At 30.2% G+C, this 19574-nt stretch overlaps 2 protein-coding genes and 1 long non-coding RNA gene across 11 annotated transcripts in view; 2 read left to right on the forward strand and 1 right to left on the reverse strand.

Annotated features, from left to right (window-relative positions):
* Positions 1–5863, forward strand: part of LOC108744995 — a 111527-nt gene extending 105664 nt beyond the window's left edge. The window contains exons 4-8 of one of the 5 annotated variants that reach the window (XR_003232449.1): positions 3806–3938; positions 4018–4175; positions 4556–4746; positions 4929–5169; positions 5557–5863. This is a non-coding gene — a long non-coding RNA (uncharacterized LOC108744995). Of the gene's footprint in view, positions 1–3226; positions 3595–3805; positions 3939–4017; positions 4176–4555; positions 4815–4928; positions 5170–5556 lie in introns of those variants that run through there. The other 4 variants (XR_003232451.1, XR_003232452.1, XR_003232450.1 and 1 more) reach the window with 4 other exon arrangements.
* A 107-nt stretch (positions 5864–5970) lies between these two features.
* On the reverse strand, positions 5971–15952 carry LOC108737738 (synembryn). Of its 5 annotated transcripts, XR_003232456.1 has the most exons (15): positions 15728–15950; positions 15538–15677; positions 15233–15469; positions 14516–14726; positions 14118–14468; positions 13675–13918; positions 12814–13034; positions 12287–12471; positions 11461–11557; positions 10715–10811; positions 7821–7953; positions 7131–7321; positions 6745–6985; positions 6079–6357; positions 5971–6009 (listed from the first exon to the last, which is right to left on the reverse strand). XR_003232456.1 is itself a non-coding variant. In XM_018470934.1 (8 exons), the coding sequence occupies exons 1-8, from the start codon at positions 15809–15811 to the stop codon at positions 12298–12300; spliced, it is 1662 nt and encodes a 553-aa protein (XP_018326436.1). In that variant the 5' UTR covers positions 15812–15950; the 3' UTR covers positions 11594–12297. The 5 variants fall into 5 exon arrangements, 1 of the variants encoding a protein (XP_018326436.1); XR_003232457.1 differs by having other exon boundaries at positions 5996–6357; positions 11461–11554; positions 15728–15952; XR_003232458.1 differs by having other exon boundaries at positions 5996–6357; positions 7171–7321.
* Positions 15953–16458: 506 nt separating this feature from the next.
* LOC108737879 (cathepsin O-like) overlaps positions 16459–19574 on the forward strand; it is a 4554-nt gene continuing 1438 nt past the window's right edge. The window contains exons 1-3 of the mRNA XM_025981007.1: positions 16459–16683; positions 16949–17198; positions 18695–18998. Coding sequence (XP_025836792.1) covers positions 16492–16683; positions 16949–17198; positions 18695–18998 — 746 coding nt within the window. The 5' untranslated portion in view covers positions 16459–16491. The remainder of the gene's footprint in view (positions 16684–16948; positions 17199–18694; positions 18999–19574) is intronic.

Consider the following 19574-nt stretch of genomic DNA (forward strand, 5'->3'; position numbering starts at 1 on the left):
AACTGAAGAAACTATAACATAAAAATATACCTCAATCACTTCAAACGGAAAAATATGAATCATAATCTTCGCAATTGGTTCAGTATATAACCAAACACCACTATTAGTCTAGAAAAACTCCAATATTTAAAAAATGAGTAAATGCCTGCAAGGTTTTCTTTAAAAATATTTTAAATTTAAGTAAATGTAGAAAATTAAATAGTACTACAAAAAAGTATTTAATTAAATGAATGTTTTTGAAAATACGTATTTTGCATTTAGCATTTAAAATACAAAAGGGAAATCTATTTTGTATTTTACATTTGAAATAACAAATCAAAAAAGTATTTGCATTTTGTCTTTAAATACTTTCCAAAAACTATTTTGCACATCTTTACGTATGGCTTATGAGGAAAATTGATTGCTTATTAAAATATCCACAAAATTTAAAAGTAGTTTGACTTACCATTGATTATAGTAAGGAAAAGCTGTATACTTACAGACTACCTATTAGATAAAAGCCAAAACTTTTTGGTAATTCTATCCATCTTCGAAGGTTGTACGATATAGACAAAGTATAGAAGCAGTTATAAAATCTGTCTATAACCCTTAATCAAATAAACCAAAAAAGACTCAACCTGGTTCCTACAAAACCACTGTGAAGAGAAGACTCGCGTTGACAATGCCACAATAGAAGTGGGCTAAACATGCGTCTGTAGTTTTGTGATGACTGGAGTGATCTCTTTGTAGTTTATTTATTTATTCCTTTATTTTAAGAATAAATAATTAAAATAGGAATTTTATGAATAAATAATAGGTCGTGGTTTTGACGTGACCAAAATTTTTATCGGACAATTTTTTTTCACGCATATCATCAAAAGGTTTCTTGTGACTGCATTTTTTAAAAGCACAGTATCTATAAATGTTTTATACAACGTCAAATACACGTCTTTCGGAAAAATGGGAAGATAAAAGTCAAGTCGAAATTTCAGTTACAGTGAAATATGTTTTATTCTAGTCATTATCCAATAGTTAAAAGCTGTTCATCGACAACAGTGAAAAGAAACCTCTAATTGAGATAAAATTTAAATAATCTTGCATTTAAAAAGGAACATTTGCTACACAACTTTATTGAAACACATTATTCACCATGTCACAGTGAACTTATTTTATTGATAAATTTGAAAAATTAATTTTCCATTAATATTTTTCTTAAGCATTTTTGTGCTTTACGAATTTTTTATAAAGAAAAAAAGGAAACTAAGTTATCAAAATTGAATATCTACACATACCCAGTTTCATTCTAAATAAAGGGTGCAAATGTATTTCGAGCAGGCCCAGTGCAACAGTTAGTGTCGTGGTAGTTCTTCTTGTTGCAATAAATTGATAATGTTAAAATTTTCTGAAAAATGAATATTGCTTTCTTGATAAGTAGCATTTTTGTAATTCCACTCGAATGCTGAGTATTCCTAAATTGCAAAATCGGCAAAATGCATTAAAACATAAAATTCCGAATTCCAGTACGCGAAATGTGATGTACCTTCTTACTATACTGTCGGAAACTCCTCATTGGGCCTTAATCTTAATATCAGCGGAGAGGCGTACTCGACATATGAGTCTAACATATATTTGTTCTTGTTGTAATTTTACCTATTTAAAATATTTGCCCTTAACAAAAGCACAATATGCTGAAGTAATTGTAGCGTTTTCATTATTTCATTGATTACCATGTTTTCATAATTATCGTTAAAAATAGAAAAAAAAATTACCTTTTTTATACAACAAATTTTTTGTTTTGGAAAGAAGGGTGTTTTGAATAAATTGCAGAATACAGCGATGTAGCATGTGAAAACAAAGAAAGGAAAAAGAATTCCGATATTTCTAATTTTTTTTTGTCAATATTTAAGCAATAACGTGGATATAATAACAGTTTTGTTTTATTTGGGCTTTGAAATGGAAACCGCGCAAAAGCGAATATAGTAAACAAATCCAGATTCCTACCCACGTTTTTACGCCGCTTTAGCATTTTATATAACGAAAAAAGAAAATTTAGGTGAAATTTACTTCTGTACGTCAATAAGGACAATTTTTATGTTCGCTTAAACAACTAATTTTATATTTACTAATATGACTATAATTTTTATGATTTTATGACTAGATAAATCAAAAAAGTGTTTCGATAAATTGGCACTCCCGTATCAAATGTATGTATTAACAATTAAAATAGGCGGTCGTGTATTCAGTGGACTCGAAAGCAATTTCAAAGATTTTTCTTGCTAACGGTTTACCACAGAAATAAATTTCAATTTTCATGTTCTACTACATTTTAAAGTTTATGAAGTTTGTTCTGAATTATTGTAACATTCATTCCTTTCGTCTTACGATTAGGCAGCAATTTAACAAGAATCTCTCCGAGCGTTCAGACGATGGATCGTAGATATTAACTAATGAACGAATTATGCTGGTATAAAGAGTTATGATTTTATAAAAAACAAAGAATAAAAGCCAAGGATATACTAACAGATGTAGAACAAAGATCATAAAAGGAGTTTGGTAAATGGATAGAAAACAGATTGAGATACTCCTTATTACATAAGTAAACGACTCTAAATTGAAAATTATTTATTTTTAATTTTTTTTATTGTACTATTTACTATTTCTTTCTTATTTATTATTTACTATTTTTTTATTATTAGCTCTCTTTCTTTACCACTTTTTTTATCATTCTTTTGTACCTTTAATGCTGTGACAAAATTTTGGTAATTACAATTAAGATTTGTAGAATATACAATATAACTACGAAATTATTATATAATAAGGAGGAAGTGAAGAAGATAACGAAATTTATAAAATATATATTATGAAACCTTTCAAACAGTAATAATTATTGTTATTAATTATGTTCTGTAATTGGGTCTAGGTATGAAATATCAACAATTATTAATGGGTACTTATGTTACAAAAATACAAATTGTAGATTTCTAACTTTAATGAAAATCCTTTCTTATTATACCCTTATGTTGCATAAGGAACCTCCTGTGTAAAATTTCATGTTGCAACACAACCAGCAACGAAATGAACTAAACGACTGCAAATTGAAAATTATTTATTTTAATTTTTTTTTAATCATGTAGGAATTTATTTAGTTTTACAGTTTAATTTTTTTCATCATTTCAAAATCACGTGCTTGTATTGTGTCGTCCATTTAAATTCCAGAACTAGAACAGGAAAAATTCATTCTCATCATTATTTTCTTTGTCCCTCTTTTTTTAGGTTTCACCATCTCTCTCGCTCTTGTATTCAATTATTTAGACTAGAGTGGTGATCAGGCGATGGAACTTGCACGAAGCAAAACATTTAAAATTTCAATTGTATTAAGTTGTGGCTGAAAGTAGCTACGAGATTGGTTAAATTACAAAAAATTGCCGCGAACCATCGCAGAAACCTAATTTGATGCTTCTGCGTAGAGTTGTGACGTCATCAGTGCTTCGTGCATTAGCTTTCGCAATTTCATGCAAGCCAAAACGCGGTCGGTTCATGCTGGTTCATTACTAAGGCGTGGTCGTTCGTATTTGCAAGTTGTGTTGTCGGCGTCTTTTAAATTCAACATTTTAGGTAGTTTTTTTTGCAGAATTAGTTTTATTTATTTCTACGTGTAATATTCTGAAACGTTATTGAGATTTATTCATACTGTATTATTATTTTTCGCAATTGTCGATGGCCACAAATTGGCAAAATGTCTTGAGACAGACGCCATTTTAAAATTTTAGATTATTTCATGTTTCATTTATTTGATACGAGTGTTTAATTCTCTTTTTTGCCGCAGATTAACCGATGAATGAGACAGAAAGAGAGGGTTGAAGTTAATTTTGATCCTGGTACTGAAAAAAATCAAATCGTCTATCAAGGTACTCTTTGCTGTTGACTTTACGCCTTCGACAATTTTACAGTCAATTGAGGTGAGAATAACATGCACGTTTCTTACTAGACAAGCTAAAATAATTTTTGAATACTTTTTCATAATTTTTCATTTTATAGGAACACTGGTTGCCACGTGTTTTGGTTTTATCAGTTAGTCCCTTTACACTCCAGTACATCGTAATGCCTGAAGGAAGCACAAAGGTGCTTCTTTATTTTCTGAAAACGGACGCAATGTGTTGCAATTACTAAAAAAAGGATTTATAACAATTGATTGGGTAGTAACAATATTACATTAAAAGTAAAACTTTTGATTAAAAGTTTCAACCTCTTAAACATTTCTAACCTACACACTTTTAGTAGAAAGTCAAGTTTTACGTGTCAGCTTTATTATGTGTAATACAGACTATGTTTATATTTTGACTTTAATATCAATAGCAGATTAGAGAATCCAGTTAAACAGTTTATTAAATATTTGATTTTAGGAAAGAAATGTTTGTTTATTTTGTTTGTTTATAAAACATTTCCAAACACTTGTATCGGTGCTTCACTTTAAAATTTTAGTGTTTAACTTGGTTTTAGCTTTGTTTTTATATTTTATTTAACATCTTATTTGTTTAATACCGTAGCTAATTTGTTTTTTTACCCATTTCTACAGATTAGCCAACCGTTCAGGCTGATTATACTGAAACAACCAATGTCTACAATGATGTCGACTTTGCTGGACTTGCTTATTGATTTGCCGTTTCCGTCTTCATTGTGCAACATCATGCAGATAATTTTCAACCTTCGAGTGAAAGCAACCAGAGGTACATGAGGGTACACTGCGAGTAGAGAAATGAACAGGATGTGAGTAACAAGTGTGAATGGGGTTGAACAAAGGAATGGAGGTATGAATTGGGGGTGTGTGTGAGATGGTAAGAATTAATGTGGAACAGATTTTTCCATGAATGTACATGTTACTGATTTATACCGATTTACTTGATTTAAAAATGGTAATTAATTATTTTTTCTTGCCTGTTTCTATACAGATTGACCCACAAATGAGAAGGAAATGCAGTTAACTTTGATGCTACTGAAACAACCGATGCTTTTGACGTCTTCATCTTGCAACATTATGCAGTTAATTTTTGCTGTAACAATGGGAGGCAATTGGAAATTAATTAACTTGGAAGCGAGGGACAAAAAATTGCTTGCTGTGGTATCCCTCCTAGATTGGTTTGCTCATCACACTGATAGACTTTAGAACGCCAGTTTCTACAATTAATTGAGGTGAGAAAACATGACTTCATTAATATTAATTGCTCTTTATTAATTTGTTATGGAATTTCTGTTAAATATTATCTATTGTCAACAGTATAAATTGAGGTTATTGTGCATCTATATCTTTTGACAGTTTTCATTTTCCACAGAATAGATTGACATTTATCATTGATCTATCTATGGATTTCTTTTTAACGTTTTTCTATTGTCTGCATCGTAAATTGACGTATTATTTGACATTTATCTATGCCGTGATCTATGGTTGTGATGTAAAATGGCGTGAAGATAACGCTTGTTATTTTATAAATCAGCTATTTTTACTCGCTTTTTGATGCGTTTTTATTTGTGTTTCTTAATTATAAGTGTAATTAATACGTTTTTTGTCCATTTCTGCAGGTTATACAACAAACGGGAGAGAATTAATGTTCAGTTTGGTTATACTGAAACAGCCAATACTACTTGGGTGTGGTCTTTCGTGGATTATATTCTTCATTTGCTGTTTCGTCTTCGCCTTGTAACATCATACAGTTAATTTTCAACCCATGAGTGAGAGCCACTGGATATTTACTTGAATTCCACTGAAATAACTTCTCTGCTACAGTGTTCCTCCTGGAGTTAGTTTGCTTTGACACCTGTAAACTTTGGAACGTTACGTTCTACAATTAATTAAGGTGAGAATAATTGATATAATTAATTTTAATTGCTCTTTATTAATCTATTTGCTACCGTNCCATGCAAAATAAAAAATTAATTTGAATAAAACGAACTTAATGAATTCTACTAGATAGAGCATGCAAGATAAAGAACTATTTCAACTATGGGGTCATCTTTGTCTTCTCCAACGTCGATCTGAAACAGATACGGTGGCAAATAGATTAATAATGAGCAATTAAAATAAATTATATCAAGTATTTTCACCTTAATCAATTGTAGAACTAACATTCCAAAGTTTATAGGTGTGAAAAGTAAACCAACTCCAGGAGGAATACTATAGCAGAGGATTTGTTATTTCGGTGGAATTCAAATAAATATCCAGTTGCTCTCACTCAAGGGTTGAAAATTAACTGCATGATGTTACAAGGCGAAGACGAAACAGCAAATCAAGAATATAATCCTCGAAAGACCACACCCATGTAGACATTGGCTGTTTCAGGATAACCAAACTGAACATCAATTCTCCCTCATTCATTGTATAACCTGCAGAAATGGACAAAAAACATATTAATTACACTTAAAATTAAGAAACACAAATAAAAACGCATCAAAAAGCGAGTAAAAATAGCTGATTTATAAAATAACAAGCGTTATCTTCACGCCATTTTACATCACAACCATAGATCACGGCATAGATAAATGTCAAATAATACGTCAATTTACGATGCAGACAATAGAAAAACGTTAAAAAGAAATCCATAGATAGATCAATGATAAATGTCAATCTATTCTGTGGAAAATGAAAACTGTCAAAAGATATAGATGCACAATAACCTCAATTTATACTGTTGACAATAGATAATATTTAACAGAAATTCCATAACAAATTAATAAAGAGCAATTAATATTAATGAAGTCATGTTTTCTCACCTTAATTAATTGTAGAAACTGGCGTTCTAAAGTCTATCAGTGTGATGAGCAAACCAATCTAGGAGGGATACCACAGCAAGCAATTTTTTGTCCCTCGCTTCCAAGTTAATTAATTTCCAATTGCCTCCCATTGTTACAGCAAAAATTAACTGCATAATGTTGCAAGGTGAAGACGTCAAAAGCATCGGTTGTTTCAGTAGCATCAAAGTTAACTGCATTTTCTTCTCATTTGTAGGACAATCTGTATAGAAACAGGCAAGAAAAAATAATTAATTACCATTTTTAAATCAAGTAAATCGGTATAAATCAGTAACATGCACATTCATGGAAAGATCTGTTCTACATTAATTTCAATTTGTTCAACCCCATTCACACTTGTTACTCACATCCCGTTCATTCCTCTACTCGCAGTGTACCCTCATGTACCTCTGGTTGCTTTCACTCGAAGGTTGAAAATTATCTGCATGATGTTGCACAATGAAGACGGAAACGGCAAATCAATAAGCAAGTCCAGCAAAGTCGACATCATTGTAGACATTGGTTGTTTCAGTATAATCAGCCTGAACGGTTGGCTAATCTGTAGAAATGGGTAAAAAAACAAATTAGCTACGGTATTAAACAAATAAGATGTTAAATAAAATATAAAAACAAAGCTAAAACCAAGTTAAACACTAAAATTTTAAAGTGAAGCACCGATACAAGTGTTTGGAAATGTTTTATAAACAAACAAAATAAACAAACATTTCTTTCCTAAAATCAAATATTTAATAAACTGTTTAACTGGATTCTCTAATCTGCTATTGATATTAAAGTCAAAATATAAACATAGTCTGTATTACACATAATAAAGCTGACACGTAAAACTTGACTTTCTACTAAAAGTGTGTAGGTTAGAAATGCTTAAGAGGTTGAAACTTTTAATCAAAAGTTTTACTTTTAATGTAATATTGTTACTAACCAATCAATTGTTATAAATCCTTTTTTTCGTTTTCAGAAAATAAAGAAGCACCTTTGTATTCAAAGTATTCAAAAATTATTTTAGCTTGTCTAGTAAGAAACGTGCGTGTTATTCTCACCTCAATTGACTGTAAAATTGTCCAAGGCGTAAAGTAAACAGCGAAGAGTACCATGGTAAACGATTTGATTTTTTCAGTACCAGGAATCAAAATTAACTTCAACCTTCTCTTTCTGTCTCATTTATCGGTTAATCTGCGGCAAAAAAGAGAATTAATCACTCGTATCAAATAAATGATGTCTGTCTCAAGACATTTTGCCAATTTGTGGCTATCGATAATTGCGAAAAATAACAATACAGTATGAATAAATCTCAATAACGTTTCAGAATATTACACGTAGAAATAAATAAAACTAATTCTGCAAAAAAAACTACCTAAAATGTTGAATTTAAAAGACGCGGACAACACAACTTGCAAATACGAACGACCACGCCTTAGTAATGAATCAGCATGAACCGACCGCGTTTTGGCTTGCATGAAATTGCGAAAGCTAATGCACGAAGCACTGATGACGTCATAACTCTACGCAGAAGTATCAAATTAGGTTTCTGCGATGGTTCGGGGCAATTTTTTTATAATTTAACCAATCGCGTAGCTACTTTCAGCCACAACTTAATACAATTGAAATTTTAAATGTTTTGCTTACCAAATTAACAGGGTTTAAAGGCCTAGGCTCAGAAAAGCCTAGGAAGTTGAGAAAGCCAAATACCGTGTACCGACGAAATCACTCGTAAACAATAAAATTTAAAAGTATAAAATTTAAAAAAATTCAATTTACTGATCTTGGAATTATTGTTATAAACTATTTCTGATATCAACAAAAAAAATATTAATTAGAATGTAATATTCATTTTACAGAGGGACGTAATCAGCTTTTTATTTTGTATGGGTTATAGATTTTATGTTCTAGATGGGTAAGGAATTCAAACCCCTCGAGTTCTATAATACATACTATTATATTTGCATAATTTAGCAATCAAGTTCATCTAGAAAAGATCGCAAAACCTCTTGAGTTGAATAAAGTATGTACCCAACAGATATTTTTGTACCTATCACTAAATAAATACGACGCATAGTTTTGTATTTTAAGCGCCTTGTTTTTCGAGAGAAAATTTTACGAAAATATATGTAATACCTATTCCTCTATTATACTATCTATGCGCCTATCCTATGTTATTCGTTTTCACTCATCATATAATATAATAAACATAAATTAAAGTTAATTAGTTTATTTTTTATTCAAATAGGTTTCATCAGAGTATGCATTCCTACAAAATTTCATTGTTTAATTCATCAAATTGTAAATTAATTTTTAAATTTAATCCAACTATTTATTCAACAATCCTCAACCGCCCAAAAAGCTCCAGCGGTCGAGCGTAGGTACTTGCAAAAAAATATTTTCCAAATTGCATGCCAATGAAAAGAAAGGAAGTTTTAATTGTAAAACCCTTATGATAAAATGGCAAACGCCTTTCGTTGGCATAAGGGTGGGAAATTGTCATTTTCATTTGAGACAGTTCAAGAACATGGCTAGTTTTCACATTCTTGTGCTCCCCCTTTTTTTAAGGATTGTATAACTAAAATATCCTTTCTTTTTATTTGCATACAATACAACAAAACACTGATTTTTCCAAAGGACAATGCATTTTAAAAATGCATAAATACCTAAATTGTAGACACTAAATGCCAACGAAAGAAAAAACTGTTACAATCTTTGGACAGAATTGCTTTGTTGTTATCGTCTTTACTACATACTAATTTAAAATAAAGGGGTACATTACATTGACTTCTTTTTTAATCAATCACTATTTTTTATTAAGAAGCATCTATTTCCTTGAATACTATTACTTTGTTACATTTTTATACTCTCATCTTCCTCAATAACGGAAAATTTAATTGAAAGATAAACAACACAAATAAAGCGAACAGTTTTTTGTCCGCATTTTTAACTAGAAACGTATGTATGACAAACGTCTTTGCTTATCAGAACTCATATAAAAAACCCTAATGTACAGGACACAATGTAAAAATGCCCACATTAGAGAAATATACAAAACAATGTGAAAATATTAATTAACACCAACAGTGTAATGTAAAATCACAATTATTTTTATAGACTGCTTATGTACCAAATAAATTTAAATAGATTATATTATTAAAATCCAAAAATTTAGCTGCTAACAAAATTTCGATTCACACTGTAGTATTTCTATCTACAACAGCGCCTCGTTCATTCTCCCGAAAAGTTATCCTGGAATTCAAATGTAATATTTTTAAACACTGTTCATTACTAGACTTTCATATAGGCAACCCACTCTACTGCGAAGTATTCTCATCGTTAACAGTAGTTCTAATTCCCTTATTAATAGGCGAAAAATTAATTTATGAAAAAATAAACTATCAATTTCCTTGCATCGATTTTTTTTTCAAAATGAATCACTAAGGGGTGCAACAGGGGATAAAACTGTATACGGCAGTCCTGTCGTTTTTGAAGACATATGAAAATCATTTAAGAACAATGTAGATTCAGCGTCTAATCATTAGGGGGGTGAAAGGAACTTCAAAATTTTTTATTAATAGAACCCCCACACTCACCAACACACAGCCGAAACTATACTGAAGCCAAAAGTCAAAAGGATGAGATCAGAACAACAGTATGTAGTGACGTGTAGTTAAAAATTTTCAACTTTCAGGAAACTGAAACCTGCGTGTATTTTATAATACTCAATAATCGAATAATTAACCAGAATTAAACAAAATACTACAATACCAAATAAGAACTAGTCTATATAAGAGCTAGTATGAAGACAAATAAAAAAAGCAGTATTGACTTTCACTATTAGTTTTTTTAATTTTGATTGGTATTATTATTAAAGTTTACTTTATAAGGTAGTTTCGTTTTTGGGCTTCTAGGATAATTCAATGAAAATTTCACACCTACTATCTTTACTTACCAGTTAATTGTCCGTCCTTTAGTAACAACAGATTGCCTCTGTTCCCAGTGGAAAAAGGTACTTCTACATCAATGCTTCTTGCAGGTGCCGCTTCATCCTTGAGTAAAAAAAGACTGATAGGGTAGCAATCGTTATTTTATTGCTAAACTTAAATACTACTAAACTACCAAAACTCAAAAAGTTCTCAACAGATACTAATGAACGGAAAGAAAAATCATGAATGAGTTATGTAGTAGAAAAACATTACATTCAGTTACTATTTTCATACTTATTGTAAATCTCATTGCTCAATATAACATTAAGCATTGGTTCTCCTACCGAAAAACATAATATATAAGTTTGGATTTTTTAAAATAATACTGGAGGTAATAGAAAACTGTCATTCTAATGGATACGTCAGACGCTTATTTAAAATATAAAATTATTTCCAAAATTAACTTTTCGTCGAGAACAAATGCTATAATAAATACGGCTGTAAAATAAATATTATTTTAAACTGAACGATCTTTAAATAACAAAAAATTTTTACGTAATAAATGAATTCAGTGAGTCTTTTAAATATAACGCGGTTATTATTCATTCACTCCAAACAGAAATAATTTTTTGTAGCTACATATTGGTGTTTCTACCGATTTTTTTTCCTAACATCTTATTTTCTAGACATTGAAAATTAGCGACTTCTAGTTTTTCGTCTCCAACTTTTCTATATTAGCTCAAACTCTACTTTACCTGACTTCTGTACATACCGATATTTTTATTTTCCTTTATATTCATTCCATGCACTGCTGCACTTCTATCGACACAGGTTCCATTTTATTTAGGGTTGTCTCTAACTTCTGCCTGCTAGATGAAAAAAGAAAAAATAACATTCATCTAGCTTTATTGAACAGATAATTACATAGATATATGATTTCATAAATATCTTTTTTTCAATTTCAACAAATCTTTTCAAAGCAATTCGCATGCAGTTAATGCTAAACATAAATACATTTTTATTGATAAATATCTTACTATATCGTATCTAAATAATTAATATAGTAAGAGAAATATGAGATTAATATAGTTTACGAGAAATATGAGACCATACTTTGATATTTTTGCTAACTGCTAAGTATAATAACAACATCATCAAACTAACGTTAAGAAATTTGTAATCAAAAGTTGACACCAAATAGTAGCATAGCAAAATTGAAATTATAAAACTAAGTCATGCTACGATTAGTATTTAAGGTTTCTAATTTTTTTTTTAGTAATTGCAATATTGATGTGGAAGTCCATACAGTTGATATAATTGATTAATTTTAGTTATTTCGAAGTGTTATAGTTACTAAAAGACGTCTATAGTTATAAAAGTAGAAAAACTGCACCTTAAATTATTCATAAAATTTGTACTAATACCCTTTAAACTTATTCATGAAACCTGCAATATGAATTGGAATACTACATCAAATATTGTTCCTTATTTCATTAAAAAAAAATTATTCTCTCACTTATTACTTACACAATGATAGAACAGAATTAACTCGATACAATGTGGCATACAGCCGAAAAAATACATTTGGAAACATTTACTTGTATTGTCATTAGTCATCGTCTTGATTTCGACGAACCTGTTGAGCAGGTATACCTTCTTGAAGCTGCAGAACATGTTCTATAGGTTCTGGTCTTCCATCTTCACCTATTTTACAGGGTTGAATTATGCCAGTTCTAGTTAGAGTATCCATTAAATCAACTAATTTCATCGCTTCATATTCTTTCTGAAAACGACACAAACAAAGATTATAACCAATACTAATGACATTTGCAAATAATTAATTAAATTTCGTCTTATTTTCTTATAAAGTAGGTAATATAATCACCATTTCGTTTGGCACAAAGCAAAATATATTTGCCGAAACAAGTTTTTAGGGTTTTGCTTACAAAAATTATTTAATCAATAGGGATAGGTATGTTTTGAAGAACTAGTTACAAGGAATTCAAAAAATACCACAATCTAAACGTGGAACCCTACCTGAGGATCTTTTATATATTGTAGGATATCCTCTTTCTTCTATTTCTGAAACTACTGTGACAATAAATTTTAAAAAAGTAGGGGTTACCTGTTCTTCCGTCATATGTGCCATCGGATTAGTTTTGGGTTGTTCGTAACACCCTATAACAGGATTAATTCCATGTTTGTGTTCACGATATTCTTCGGTGTCGCTGTCTTCGCTCTCAGAGCTATATCGTCGCTCTCCAGGGCGTCCGCCTCCCAAGAGACCACGATTCGCAAATAAACCAGCTGCATTACCATAACCAGTGTATTTAATCATGCGACCAACTGTAAATTTTGAAATATATAATATGATATGAGATAATTTACCTGTTATTAACAATTTGGATATGGTATTCAAACAACAGCTTGAAGATCCCTAAGTAGTATCGTCAGGAGTTCGCCTGTTTTCCTAGAAAATAAAAATAGTTCGTTGAGGAACCAGAGGAACTCCTGATGTAATATTACAGATATAAAAAACAGCACAGATACAGAAGGGCACAAGATTAGTATGTTTAGATTTATGGATGGTATATTAGGGAGAGTTAAACTATATTCAAATAAAATGGAAGTGGTATTAACAGAAGAGCATGAAACTAATATAAATAAAAATAAAACAAAAATATTGCATATAACTACGTTTAGGAGGATGATGTATGATAAAGGGTTAATTATGGGCACATTAGAAGCAGAAACAGAATAAAAAGGGGCAGAACAAGACCTAGATTAATTCTATTACGGTTCGTATGCAATTAAGGATGTGGGATATTCAAGTGTTTGTGAAATGCGAAAATTGGCACTGAATAAGAAGAAGCAGAGGTGCCGAACTGATCTTCGGGGCTGACAACCTATGATGATGATGATTGTTACAATATACAGTCTTAAACAGCATTATTAACAAAAATAAGATGTATATAAAATTTCTTACCATTTTCTTTGCATAAAATAAAAAGTAAATCTGCTGCCAAATCCCGTACATGAGTTATGGTTGTCGTCAGCAAACGACAAAGATTGTTACGAAGAGTGTTGCCTTCTTCTGGGCGGGTGTGTACGTCTCTTAGGGGCGGAAGTATATTTTGGCGTAAATACTTTCTTAAATATCTATCGCTACTTACACCTTTTACCAATACTGTCAAAATTGGTGACAGGATTTCCGTTTGACTTCTAACAGCCTTAAAAAAGTAGAACAATCAGGAAGAATAATATAATTTAAAAATTGTACAGATGATGTGAAAATGTTTAATTCAACAGCTTTTTCAAAAGAACAATTAAATCTACTAAGTTAAATGAGCTAAAGCAAAGGTTTTATTAGTGTACTTTTTTTCTTTTTCCATTTAAAAATTAATTATATAAGTAACAAGTTCAACATACGATTTCTGTAGAAAATTTGTTTTCCAAAAGAACAAGTATTTCTTTAACTGCTCTCATGTCTTGGCCATCAAACTGAAATTTTTTGGGGATTTTTTCTTCATCTTTCACTGGTCTGTGAAGAGCACTATATGTACTTGTTGGCATATTGGTAATTAAATTTACGATGTTATTTGTTAATTCTAATTTTGTATTTTGGTCTTCAATTTTGACAACCAACATATCGCGTAAAATTGCGACCAACTCCTTATATCTCGACTCTTCTTCTTCGTCTGGTTGTGAAGAAAGATTTTGACTTACGGTTAAATTGAAAAGAACTTTAAGTACCTCGCAAGCATAATTCGATTCTTCCTTCTACAAAAAAAAATTACTAAAAATTTTCAATTGTAATATTCACATACTGATATTTTTTTCTGAACTGGAGCTGAAGAGGCACCACCGTTTGGTCCAGATTCTTTATCATCTGTTGTAAGATGCTCCAACACTTCTGTTAAATATTTCAAACCGTGTAGATCTTCTTTTAACTTTGGTCTGGTTTCATCACACAGAGCCGTTATTAAAAATAAAATTTTCATATCAAATATTTTTATGTCCAGGGGTATTTTTTTAAATCTAGAACAGAAAATGGGAGAGTAACCATTTTCAATAAACTTCTAGACGGCGGATTCAATTTTGGTCACAGAATTGCCTTAGCACACTGTTTTGCTAAATTTGTCAATGTCAAAAAAATTAATTTATTTTATTTTTTCTGCTTTTATACCGAAATATTTAACTTCTAAAACAAATTTATTTTTAAAAATGGCAGGAAGTCGTGGAACTGATAAAAGTATTTTTAGATTGAATGATATTATAATGGACATTGATTCCAGAAAAAATATGGAAACAGATCCTCAAGCTCATCTTGAATTAAATCCTATATATTTGACTGTACGGCAAGAACTTAGTATGCTAGGACGTAATAGTATATTGGTGCGACGAAAAAATTTAAAAAACTTATTTTTGAATGATTACTTTAATGAAAAAAAAGAATTAGAAGAATTACAATTAACATTCTATAATACTCAACCATAAAATATACTAAACTTAATTTTGTCAAATAAACAAGTTTTGTTATTTACCTCTTATACTTCTTTATCCGCTCAATCACTCCTTCAATTATTCCATTTTTACTGCAGTATGCAGCTGCAACATGGCTATTGTATATAATATTGCACAGACATTTTTGAGCCTCTATTTCTAGTTCATGGTCAATCTTGTCTTCAGAAGCAGTGCAGTTAGTATCCAATCCAGCAAATTTCTTTAATAAATCTAAGTGCTTCAAATCCAAAATATTATCTAAGTCTTTCTTATCACGACTAGAAATTTCGTAATAATTGAATTAACCATAAACTACCACTTAAATAGATTCAATGCAGGAGTTTACCTTAAAATTCTTACAGCAATGAGGCAGTCTCTATGCATATCTCTTGCATCCTCTAACTGAAGATAATTAAACAATTTGTCGAGAAGACGCTTACGGCTACTATTCAAATCCAAAAATGCGAAATTGAAAGTTGCTGTATTCTACAAAAACGAGTTGTAGACATGGTCCAAATTTAATACAATTAACTTACACTTTCAATGAATTTTTTTAAAGCATCTTTGTCTTCTGTAATGCTACCGTTTAATAATGTTTCAATTTCACTCCTTGCTGTCATTTCTTTTTATTTTCCAATTTTTGTTATTCAGAATTTGTGCATTAAACCACTAATAACAGATTAACAAAACTAAATTCCTCTTTTTGTTTTGATGTGTCACAGAATAGATGTGAGGTTATAAACGAATTTCTGGCCATGGATATTTCTCGCTCTTTTAGCCATACAGATACTTTACGATTCCAGGTCAGGATCAACTATATTTTCATCACTAATTTATTTTTCCTTTTTACAAAAGAATCTCAAATTTACTTATTTGTTTTAATAAATTCACAAGAAAAAAGTAAAGTAAATATGGGATGTTCGGCGAGTACAATCCTTAATTAAATATTGAACAATATTGTAATGATGAATTTAAATTGTTAGAAGTTTAAAAACAATTTAGTTAATTATATTCAATTTTCAATGTTTTTTAAAAGTAAGTGCAATAATCTTTTTATAGTTTTGCACAGTATGATTAGACAATAAAAATTATAATTATTGTGTATTTTCATTAGTTCATGCTATGTAATCAAATCATATAAGCCTAATTCTTTATTGTTATTACCAAATTTCTTTGGCTCATAATATTATTTTCAATTTTAGTAAGTCTTATCATAGGGCAAAGGTTAATAAAGATAAGTATATTGAACCACATTATTCTAAAACACAGAAACACCAAACAGTATTAACAACGAATTTGCATGACTAATTTAAGTAAAAGTTCTTTAGGAGTTATTGTATTTGTTTTAATATGTTTCGGTGTGTTATTGCGGGTGAATTGGATAAATTCGCAAGTCGAAAATTTAGAAGAAAAATTTCAGAATTATTTGCAGAAGTTTCATAAAAACTATTCAAATATTAATGAATACCAACGGAGATTAGTAATATTTAGGGTACTGTTGTACTGTTAATATAACAACATATAAGAAATAAAATTGAATTTTATGTTGTTTTGATTACTATATAAAGTAAAACACTCAAATATTTCATTTCAATAATGAAATTCAGTAATGGTAACGAATTTGATTTTCATAAATCTAAATACTGAAAGATGTTTGTATTTGATCCATTAGTAATTCTTGTAGTCTGCAAATTAACAAGTTTAATTCCGTGATAATTTTAAGAATTTCGTATTAAATTGTTAATTAAAAATTTCAGAATGCCTTAGAAGAAATCGAGGTGTTAAACTCAAAAAGAAAAAGTAATCGTAGTGCCATATATGGTTTAACTCAATATTCAGACTTTACTCGCGAGGAATTTTTGCAAATGACGCTGACCAATTATAAAAGTCTAGTACAGAATGCAGAAATTCAAAAACCGAACCAGCCATTTGTTTTCCGAAGAAAACGAGTACCTGTTGGAAAATTACCTTTAAAAGTTGACTGGAGGAATAAAACTTTTGTTTCAGGTACGTCTTCGCAAGTAGCATTACATAAATTAGAGGTGTGTCTAAAACGTGCGCCATAAGAATGCAGGAATTTTTGTGGAGTTTTGTGAGATACAATTTGAATTCTTGCAAAGTAATTAATCTGGATATTATTTATACATTCCAGTCATTATATATTTGTAGATAATATCTACCTAATTTAGATAAAGTGATTGTTGGGACAGAGGGCAGAATTAATATGGCTATTTTACAAAATATCTAGTAATACATGGAGAGAGTAATAAAACATAATAAATACTGTATTTTCTATTGCAAGGGTAGATAAAGTTATGAAAAAGTCAAGAATGTAATTAAAACTCGAAGGAAGTTAAAAAAAGTAGATTACTTAACAAAATGAGTAAAAATGAAAAAAACACAACCTTGTTTGGCGGATTAGGTCAATTTTTTTTTGCCCTTTCGCATTCAAAGGTTAAAGAAAGTATTGCTTAATGTGACGAGATATGACAAGGAGGGTAGCGGCTCTAAGGAAATGTGATGTTTGCAATTCATCAATTTTATTTTAATTTTTTTCTTAACTTGGGTGTTTTAAAATTTTTCATTACGATAGAAAGTCTTTCCATTGCTATTTTTGATAACAAAAAATAGTTCACAGGGATTAGCGTAACGAAGGGAGTAAGAGGGGTCTAAAAAGGTGAAATATAACTTCATTCTACGTTCGACTATATTCCTTATGTCTATGGTTACTACTTTAACCATTTCCAATTGTTATATATATGTATTATTAATAATATCTAATTAAATAATTAACTCACCAAGTTATCTACACAATTTGGTCAATACACATGAGGCCTTTATGTGTAATCGTCATTTAATATCATGAGCCTTCACATGTATGAGAGGTGTAAGTATTATATAGGTATTACAATACGAAAACACATATTCGACTGTTAACTATGTGCTATAGATGGACTATAAACAATGACAACGAATCTACATATTTAAGTGATAGATATCAGTAACGCAACCCACGGCTTAGGTTCATGAGATTCTACACTACCTCTACATTCGTAGATAGATGGGGCTTTATGTTGAGAAAAATCAAAAACATTGAAAATTTTCATCATGGTATTGCCTACATGGCTAAAAGAATAGAGATGTTTTGGGTAAAATCTTTTATTGCAAATGGTGAAGCAATTAGGAACTAATACTCAAACCTCCAGAGATGACCAAATCAAAAATAGTAAAGTTCCAATTGCCATAAATTTAAAACCGATGAACCAAGACATTGAAGAACGCCTTTTATTTTTCCCCATCAATTTACTTTGCACATCCCATGAAATTTTTAAATTAAAGGAAAATTTATTCTTTTCTACATGTAATAGCTGAACTTTTTTTTAATTTTTATAGAAACATCAAGATAAACGTAGTAACAAAAATGAAGACGTGAAGTAAAACACAACACAAATCTAGTTAGTTTAATTAATTAAATAAAACAGCACATACTTTTTTCTTTCCAGATGTGAAAAGTCAGAGAAGTTGCGGAGCTTGTTGGGCATTCAGTGTTATCGCTGTGGTTGAATCAATGAACTGCTTGAAGCACAACAAGTCCGAAATTTTGAGCATTCAGCAGATGATAGACTGCTCGAAATATGGGAATCGCGGTTGTCTAGGAGGAGATATGTGCACTCTTTTGCAGTGGTTAACGGATAATAATGTTGCCATCGAACTGGAAGAACACTACCCACTACAACTGCAAAATGAACAATGTAAAATGAACAGAAACGGGTCCGGAGTGGTGGTTGACCATTATATTTGCCGAAGGTAAATCTCATTTGTTTAGTTGATAAATACCTAATTTTTTACAAAATAAACGAAAATCAATGTAAGATAAATCTACAGTGATTATCCATAGAACAAAAGGTACTCGCATAAATTAATTCCACTCATTATTTAGGGTATTAGCGGTTGTGTAGTATTTTTTTAATTTTCTACATTTATTTAAGTAGGTATAAAATATTCTTTTCAAAAAATGCTCAATTTTTAAATATAAATAAAATAATTTTTCTATCTTTATGTTATAGTTTCTTCAGTTCAGCAACAAATAATTCTACTGTATGTTTCCTTGTTTGACTTTCTCACCCATTGTAGGTAATTGGAAAAGAGACACCAATGCCAAAATAGTTTGTTTAGCGTGAAAGATGAGAGCCAAAATAGGGTTGCAATTAATTTTACTCATGTAAAATCAACATCAATCATTTTATATCAAAATATTTACAACCCCATTTTATTTCAAATCCTTTATACATAAGAGAAAGAAATGGAATCCATAGCTTCTTTAGCTTTGGGTTCATTTAATAAGTGATGTTTTTCGAATCGTTTTCTAAGAATTTTGGATTA

The sequence above is a fragment of the Agrilus planipennis genome, unplaced genomic scaffold, assembly GCF_000699045.2.
Source record: "Agrilus planipennis isolate EAB-ADULT unplaced genomic scaffold, Apla_2.0 scaffold2, whole genome shotgun sequence".
Classification (NCBI taxonomy): Eukaryota; Metazoa; Arthropoda; class Insecta; order Coleoptera; family Buprestidae; genus Agrilus; species Agrilus planipennis.